Source organism: Papaver somniferum, chromosome 2, assembly GCF_003573695.1.
Source record: "Papaver somniferum cultivar HN1 chromosome 2, ASM357369v1, whole genome shotgun sequence".
Taxonomy (NCBI): domain Eukaryota; kingdom Viridiplantae; phylum Streptophyta; class Magnoliopsida; order Ranunculales; family Papaveraceae; genus Papaver; species Papaver somniferum.
The window spans coordinates 74,776,286-74,785,702 of record NC_039359.1 but is presented as its reverse complement, the minus strand read 5'-3'; the positions used below and the strand labels follow the sequence as shown (position 1 = coordinate 74,785,702).

General features: G+C 34.7%; 1 protein-coding gene across 1 annotated transcript; it reads left to right on the top strand.

Annotated features, from left to right (window-relative positions):
* The first annotated feature begins 6,312 nt into the window (after positions 1 to 6,312).
* Positions 6,313 to 8,123, top strand: LOC113348062 (zinc finger CCCH domain-containing protein 20-like). The gene has a single exon (XM_026591764.1). The coding sequence runs from the start codon at positions 6,408 to 6,410 to the stop codon at positions 7,566 to 7,568; it is 1,161 nt and encodes a 386-aa protein (XP_026447549.1). The 5' UTR covers positions 6,313 to 6,407; the 3' UTR covers positions 7,569 to 8,123.
* The last annotated feature ends 1,294 nt before the right edge of the window (positions 8,124 to 9,417 follow it).

Genomic DNA, 9,417 nt, shown 5'->3' with positions numbered 1-9,417 from the left:
GATTTAATTCAGTCAATCAGACCGATATTGATCATTATGATATCCATTTGGGCATATTATTTATGTTCGACTGATGCCTCTGACACATATAATGTGAATGATGAAGATTCAGAAGATTAAGAAACAAAATGGAATATGGTATCTCTCTTCTCTTTCTTCTTCCTTTTCTCCTCCCTTCTAAAAAAAATCCAAAAGTTTTTCATCTTTTTTGTTCAGATTTGGTCTTTTTAGAGCAGATCTGAGCAAGGATTTCTTTTTTCTTTTCTAGTTTTGGGTAATAGTTGTCGAATAAGATGTATCTACATCATTTTTTGTGTCATTTGACATGTTTCTTCGCCGTTTTGGGTCGATTTTTCTTCGTTGTTGTGGGGAGAGTTCTTCAATATTTGATGGCTGGTTTATGGCTAGGTTCTTTCGATTCAAAAACATCAAAAATTCAACACTCTTTCCTTTCAGGAGCATCTCTTATCAAAGAAAATACAATCAAATCAAATGGTCGGAATTATTTCCTGATTATACCATCATCTTTCCCTTATACATAATAAAAAATTGGGCATCTCTGCGGTTTATCGCTCTTTCTCTTCGCGATCTACTTGTAGTTGATATTCTTATTTGTATCAGGGTTTTGATTGTCTTGATGTTTTCTGATGTTTTTGTTAATATTGTAAGCGAACATGTAATCACTATTTTGATTTGAATGAATTGAAATTTGTTGATTGGCAAAAAAAAAAAAAAAAAAAAGATGGAATAAAACCATTATCAAGATATTAATTTTTTCAACGAAATTTAAATTTTTAGTGCAATTGACGTTTTTTCTAAATTTGTAAGTTTAGTGCTAATAATGCGACCGTTTTATTTTCTTATGTCTAGAATACAAAACAAAGCTTGGATAAGTTAGCTTGTGTTAGTGGTGGTCCAGATTTGTCCACAAAAGATAAATCTACGGTGGTAGTTCTCCTGACCACACCATCATCTCGCACGTGTAAGTGGTGGCCAAGATTTCATCTCCCAATTGATAAATCTGTGGCTGTAATTTCTCCCATAAAACTAACATTTAATGACCCATTAATGGAAATCTAATATAATAAATATAGCAAATTATTAATATAATAAATACCTAACTAATTAGTGTTCCACACTAATAGAAGATATTAAATGATTTATTAATTGCTCATAATAATGGTTGTTCACTAATTGCTCATAATAAATAACCTATTAATTTTTTTCATTATAAAATTTCTATTAATTAAATTAATAAATTTGTATTTTTATTAATAAGTAATTTTGATAAAAACATAAACAATATCAATAGATATTAGTTGCGATAGTAGGTTGTGGAAGCGGTGGTTCAGGTCGAATGAATCATTAATCTAATAATATCAGTAGATATTAGTTACGGCACAGGTTAAGCCCTATAAACACATAAATAAACACTAATCTAAGAAACAGCTACAAGAGACCTGAATCTTCCGGTAACTCATATAATGGAACAGTTTATATTTTGTTTATGCAATCCCATTAAGCAAAATCAATACTAAAACACAGTTTGGATAACTTTGCCTAAGTAAGTGGCGGTTCAGATTTGTCCTCACAAGAGATAATTCGAGGGATGTAATCGTTTGTCATAAGTGATGGTTGTGATTGAGATTATAAATGCATCCAATGGACAAAAGTTATCATGTCATTAAGGTTCCATAATTCTTCATAATAAATAGTCTATTAATTAGCCATGATAATATTTTGTTAAATGTCAAATTAAAAATGATAATATATAAATTATTCTACTAATGATGATAATAAAATATTTTTATTAGCTAATACTTAGAATTAGTTTGGTATTGCTGCGAGCTTTACAAAAGTGTTTTTCCGATGTACGTTATTGTGCGGAGCTATGTAAAAAAAAGTAATTGAATGGCTGTCGATGTACGTTATTGTGCCGAGCTTTGTAAAAGAAAAGGCAATTGAATGGTTGCAAATTATAAACTAAAGCTAAAACTATTTTCAAAAGCACACATATCTCTGAAAATATCAGGAACAACTATAGTTAGTGAGAAAATGACAAAAGCAGACATATCTCTGAAAATTATTTATTCTATTTTATTGTGCATAAAATAAGTAAATTTTCTACTATTAGAGTACATACACATGTAATATTAAATTTACTAATTAGTATTATTACTAAAAGATATTATTTTTCTTAACCTCTTTAAAAATCACAAATTTCTTAATATTTATTGTTGAAAATAAAAGTATATTTCAGTGATTCGATATAACATAAAACGTAGTTTGAAAATAAAAAAAAAAGTTATCTTTAACGAATGAAAATTGGTGATCATACATAGATTCAAAGATAATTGTTGTCAGTTATAAAAAAGATGGGATATAATTGGAAAATAAAATATGAAACTAGGGTGAACTATATCATTTGCTTTTGAAACTTTTAAAATCTCCTTCTCCACCACTTTTAAAATTGATAGATTTTGGAAGGGTACACTTTATGAAATCTTTTACCAAACACTAAGACGGAAAAATATTGCTATAAATATGTTTTCAAGGTACTTTTTTTTAATTAAAAAAAGCAGCACCAAACTTAGTTAAATTGGCTAACAATTATATAAGTGGGTCATAGTGACGGTGGCAAATATTGATGCCCATTGAGTAATTTCGCATCGCCTCACGTATTTCTTGATAAATGGTTTAATGTTATTTTATTCAATGAGGATGGATAACAGAGTTTATTGTTAGTATAAATTATTTTTATTAGGTTAATTACTAAATGATTTGACTTGCTAAGTAATCATGGTTTTATTATTTTTATGTAAAGAATAACCTCATATTTGAAACAATAATGTCATAGAATGTAATGGCCTGACCCTCTACTGTTACTGTCCTCACTAAGCCACTTTGGTCATCTGATAGTATTGGGTTTTCAATGGACCGCTGCGGTCATCTAGCAGCAGTTTCTTAGGAGGTCGCCCATCCCAAGATTACTATAAAGATTTTTCGCCAATACCGAGCATGCTTAACTATAAAGATTTTTCGCCAATTACGAAGCCAATTATGTTGAAAAGTTCTCGGTGTTAGGAAAGGACAAACCATTACCTATATTCCAACTTAATTTGGAGTGGTCCTCGGGTACGGAATATGTTCAATCCTGGAATCTGGCATTTTTTCTCACTCATGGGACCCTTTCCCGACACAATCCGTCAAGCATACTCTTTCTCTCTCGACATGTAACCCGTGGTAGACTATAATACCATTTGTAAGGACCTGATCCTCCACCAATACTGTCCCCACTAAGTCACTGTGGTTATCCGACAGTGTGGGATTTTCAACTAAAACTGATGTGGTCATCCATCAGCAGTTTTCTGGGAGGTAGCCCATCCCTAAATTACTGCCCGAGAACGCATAAATTCAGTGATTTTTACCAACTCTGGATCCAACTATGTTGAAAAGGCCACAATGTTACGAAAGGACAAGCCATTACCTATATTCCATTCGGCGAACTCTTCCTGCCGAATTGAAGTACGTACATAATATGTATGAGAATTTTGAAAAACTAGAACTACATCGTATGTTAGTAAAATGGTTGCCATCGGAAATGACTTAACATTTTAAAATATAATATCTTAAGTGAATGAATTGGCTTTTAATTATGTCATTGAAATAGTAACAACATATAATAAGCTTGGGCATCTCCATACATAGCACACAAGCTTTTTAGTTAAAACCCCCACACCTCTTATCCCAAGGTGGTCAAGTGGGGTTTGGTGTTATATGGTCGGGACCGGAGTAGTGTCTGATGGTCCATGAAGATCCTAACAACTGGTATCAGATCCCGTGGTTGGGGCTACTGTCCGAACGTAGAAGTGGTTGTGGATGTCACCCGGTTTACATAGCAAGTGGAATCACACTCAAGGTGAATAAGGCAAGGACCAAAGTTTAACTGGCGCTCAAGGTGGAGTTAGTGTCTCACTCATTAACTCAGGTGGAGCAGGGTTTTATATCGGCATGGCAATGCTCAAGGTTGAACTGGCGCTCAAGGTGGAGTTAATGTCTCACACATTAACTCTCAAGTAGCAGGGTTCTATGTAGGAAAGGAAATGCTCAAGCTGGAGTTGGTGCTTGCCTTATCATTAACTCAAGGTGGAGTAGGATTGTAGGGGTGCATAGTGACAATAATCATGATCGATGGGTAGCATATACAGATGGTAATCATGTGGTGAAGTCTGATTGGACTGGTGAAGTGGTTTAATATCGTCAAGGTGGAGATTGTTGGAGTATGTGGCGCAATAAACTACTTAAGTATAGCTAGGGATAGTCTCACATGGAAAAAAGAGGAGTACATATGGAGCTTAATAAGTTTGGGCATCTCCTTACGTAGCACTTAGGCCTTTTAAATTAAAACTGCACACTTCTTATCCCAAGGTGGCCAAGTAGGGACATTATCGGTGCTATGTTGTCGGGACCATAGTAGGTTCCTATTGTCCATGAAGATCCTAACATCGTTCACTAAAATAAGGAAGATGCAGGAAGGTAATACCGTTTCAAAAGATCGATAATATATCTTTTCAAACTAAAAAACATATCAAATAATATTTTTCTTTGGGACAAAATATGTAATAATTAATTTCGATATAATTTTATTGCTGGCTTGAGGATACAACTCGAAAAAGGATAGACATGGTATGGGAGGATGTCAAGGCGGAAAATGCTAGAAAGGATTTGTAAAGTTAAGAATAAAAATATCTATCGGATTTTCCTTTACTTTTGCAACGATAAGAAGGGTAAACTTGATACTAATACATATTATAGTTAATATTCATATGTAAGAAAATGCATAAGTAAATAAAAATTATGCTCGTGCCATTACGACACGGGTTAAGCCCCAGTAATTAAACATAATATAATTAAAATTTCACATGGATAAAATTACGGGACATCGCTTCTTCCTTAAAAGAGAAAAGACATAATTTTAGGAGTTTTTATTTTTTATGAAAGAAAATGACAAATTTTGTTACAAAAATTCGAGCACCAATATCTCATTGAAATAAAATCATATCAGGATAACGATTAACAAAGACGGGTAATAAATTCCATGCTTCAAAACCAAAAAAAAAACACAGACGTGCCGGCCAGGGATCCTCTGGGTTTCGCACGTGCAGGTATCAGTTGCAGGGATTTCCAGGCACATACTGTGATAGCTATAGCACAACCTTTAGGAATTGTGATTATCTTGACGTCGGAAATATGGGCTCTGCTTTTGGTATCCAGAACAACAAGGGATAGGTAATGGTCAAAAGTTCTATTCGAAACGGATTCAGAGAACTTCCTTCATTGCGTCACCTCTCTCACTGCTCCCCTTAGGACATTTCAGGGATGATCGATGAAATAAAGAACAGACTACGACAGCAAGCTCATATCCAACACAAGTACAGAGAAGGAAATTAGGTAACAGATGGCCTGATCAATCATGCGACGGATGGAAGTCAAATATGAAATTTATCAATAAAAATTTGAGACTAGACAATCCCAGATTTTATTAGTCAAATTATCTTCCATCAGAAATTGGATCTTAATTTTATATTAATCAATGCGTGCTTCAAAAAATAAAAAAAAAAATAAACTCATTATACGTGGATAATTAGATTTAGCTTAATTGCTTAAATCACTACAAACAGTATTGCATTTAAGGGCTCATAATCCAAAGATACATGACCCGAGCATTTAATAGTTTTGTACCTTTCCAAAACATCCAAAGTTCACAACGATCCAATTCCCCAAAGAAAACGCAAATCAGAATTCAGAAACTAAGCCGCTACATTTACAAACTAAACCGTTACTTTTCAACTAAACCAAAAATTCAAAATCACCAATCACACTTAAAACCGTCATTTTACACTAAAGTTAGTAGCAATGACGTGCACCGTCGTTTTCGCTGTACCCCCTCACCCCCATGTTCTGAACCGCCAGGTGTTGGGTAAATTATTCTTCATCTCCTTCCCCTCCACGTGTTACCTCATCTCACCATCCCTCTACGTGTCATAATCACAGAGATCCAGTGTTATGCAGACCTACCTCCACATGTCTGCCACAAATATCTTTACCATCCACCTGTCCCCTCAAATTTCCCGCCAAAACTCAATATCTCATGAGATTTTCAAATTCTCACCTTCACCGCCTCTTAAAGAAAAACAAACCGCAGCACAGAACTAGAGGAGTCTAGGATGTAGCAGAACGTACTGTTTTAACTTAACCATGGTTAGTTAATTTAACTTCACCTCTTCTCCCTTTATATTCATCACAACTTCATAGTTTCAGTTTGATGTGTCTGTCTGTAAATCAAAACCCTAAATTTCACACAGAGAAACCCAGAAAAAACAAGAAAAACTAGCACTTCAAGAAAAATGATGGTTCATGTACCACCATGGTCACTGTATGATCAAGATTCAGTTTCTGGTAACAACAACAATATGATGTATCAACTTCCAGTCACTGGAGTTGGTTCTGGTTGTAACAACAACAACATCAACAATGGAGGAGGAGATTACTCGCCGTTATGCATGAGTGAAGCAGTTTCAGCTTTATCACGTTATTTACCATCAAACGATCTTGATTCAGATGATTCAGACTTATCATCAGTTGTTGATGCTTACTCCTGTGATGAGTTTCGTATGTACGAGTTTAAAGTGAGGAGATGTTCAAGAGGAAGATCACATGATTGGACTGAATGTCCATACGCACATCCAGGTGAGAAAGCAAGAAGAAGAGATCCCCGGAAGTTTCATTATTCCGGTACCGCTTGTCCTGATTTCCGTAAAGGGAATTGCAAAAGAGGTGATACTTGTGAATACGCACACGGCGTGTTTGAGTGTTGGTTGCACCCAGCTCGTTATCGTACGCAGCCTTGTAAAGATGGTACCAGTTGTCGTCGTCGTGTTTGTTTCTTTGCTCATACACCTGAACAGCTGAGGATTCTTCCGAGTCAGTCTCAACTCAGTCCTAGAAATGAGTCTTCACCACCGAGTTACGATGGTTCTCCACTTCGTGTCGCTTTGGATTCTTACTATGTTGGTGCTTCACCCACTTCTACTTTGAATCTGTCACCACCGATGTCTCCTAATTCTGGGTCACCACCTATGTCTCCTAGTACTGGTATGGGTCGGTCTATTATTGGGTCCAACTCGGTTAACGAAATGGTCTTGAATCTTCGTAATTTACAGCTTAACAAAGTGAAATCAGCACCTTCTTCATGGGTTCTTGGTAGTTCTAGTTTTTGTTCACCTAGGGCTAGTTCTAGCCTTCGTCCTGGTTTTAGCAGTTTGCCAACAACTCCAACTCGGACTCCAACTAGGTCTGGTGGGGTTGGAGGATACCTTGATTTTTGGGATCAGTGTGGTTCTCTGGAAGAAGAACCAGCAATGGAAAGAGTTGAATCTGGGAGGAATTTACGTTCAAAGATATATGAAAAGCTTAGCAAGGAGAATTCCTTTGGACGTGAACGAGTTGACTCAGTTCCTGGCTCTTCTGGTCCTGATGTTCAGTGGGTTTCCGAGCTTGTCAAATGAAGAAACTGAAAACATGTTGAAATGGGGTTCTTTCTTCTTTATGGTTCAAATGATTTTTTGTGGGTTTTAATCTGTAGACCCTAATTTTTTGTTATTGTGAATAGCATGCAAAGGAGATTTGCAGCATGACAAGGAGAAGAAGAAGAAAGATGAATTTTGAAGAAAATGGGGGGAATTATCATTAACAGCGGGGGTATTAAGTGTTTTCTGTGAATAGTTTCAATTCAGCATTATGGAAGGGGTTTAGTAAAGGGGTTCCTATTTCGGATTTCTTTTGGATTTTGAAGTTCATCTGCAGCAGCAGCATCATGACGATGATCATCTTATGAAGAAGCAAAATTGTACAGCTTGCTTTTAGGTTTTGCAAGCCTAATTTCAATCAATGTGTTCTTATTTTGGTTTTTAATGGTTTTTTGTTAATTACATTCCTAATATCTCTACTGATCTTATTATTATTATCTCTTAATGTAAAAGCTTTGGAACTCTTTTACTTGTAATCATCAATTAATGTAATATATTTCCATTTCTCAATTTGAAAAAAAAATCTTTGTACCTTTGTATATGTTTTTCTTTTTTCTTGATGTTCATCTATTATCTTACATAAAATCCAGGAGAAGTTGTTCAAATGTCCAAGTCAAATACATGGGATGTTAAGTTGTTTGTGTTTTTTTTATAATGCTTAAAAAATCTATGGACTGTTTTGTGCTTTAGTGACCAATTTTGGCTCCCAAGTTCAATGTTGTCTGTGGACATTCAAACCCCATTATTTGCAAATTCCAGTAATTTTTTCATGAAGGCCAAATAATAATTATTTTTAGCATTCAAAGCCCCAACCACAAAATTGCCTCCACCTTGAATAACAAATTTTCTTGGCTCTTGTGGTGTGTGTGTGTCCTTTAAAGGGGTCTTGGAAGAAGTTTTGAGGCTCCTCTAGAATGAAAAACAATCAACATTTCTTCTTTAAACAAAGCAAAGGGAAGTACAATGATTATCTTATTGCTTTTCTTTCTTTCTAAAAACTAAAACCGGAACAGAACAAAGTGTGGCCTTTTCAGAAACCTTGCTTGGTTTTATCAAGTTAGAGCTCAAGTTTTTTTAATATATTTTTCCTTTTTTTTCTTCTCTTGATGTGGATGGGGAGGGACTGTTGGTCTGGTGATGTGGAAAGAGTTTATCATCTTAGGTATCCTTATCTGATTATTATGGCAACTAATTTAATTAGGATTATCTTAAGCAAGTTGCAAAATGTTTAAGATTTTTTTAATTGATTTTGTAATGTTTTATCTTGACAAATGTAGCTTGTGTTTGTGCTTAAAGATACACAAAATTGATCAAAAATACCAAAAATGAAAAATCCTGGGTGAAATAGATTCTTAGCTTTTGATACTGTTCATATAGCCAAAAGTCAGAAATATACTGTTTATATAGCCAATTTGGATATTTCACCCAGGAAAATTAAAACAAAAAAATATGTGTTACCTAAAATACCCCCCGAACTTTTTAAACTCTTCTTTTCAAAGAGAATTTCTTTCTCTTTTCATAACTCCTCGTCCCTGAGCTCCTGAGAATTCCTCACCTGCAGAATTCGATCGAAAATTCAGAGCTCGTGTATTTTTTTTTTCATATCTGGTTGATCAATCATGGTGATTAACGATTCTTGAATCGAAGATTAGATTACTCCACTTTCAAGTCATATAATATCATCAACAACCAGTAACACAAATCAGCAAGTTTCAATTAATCTTATTTTGATTTCGTTTTTGTCTAATTCTTTGTAATGCATATCTGGATATGTCGATTTTGAAGTTTCTTTATCAATTATTATGGGATTTTTGACTATCTTTTGGTT

Bases quoted from the DNA above. Each gene is read 5' to 3' on its own strand.
- LOC113348062 (XM_026591764.1), top strand. From the start codon at position 6,408: ATGATGGTTCATGTACCACCATGGTCACTGTATGATCAAGATTCAGTT.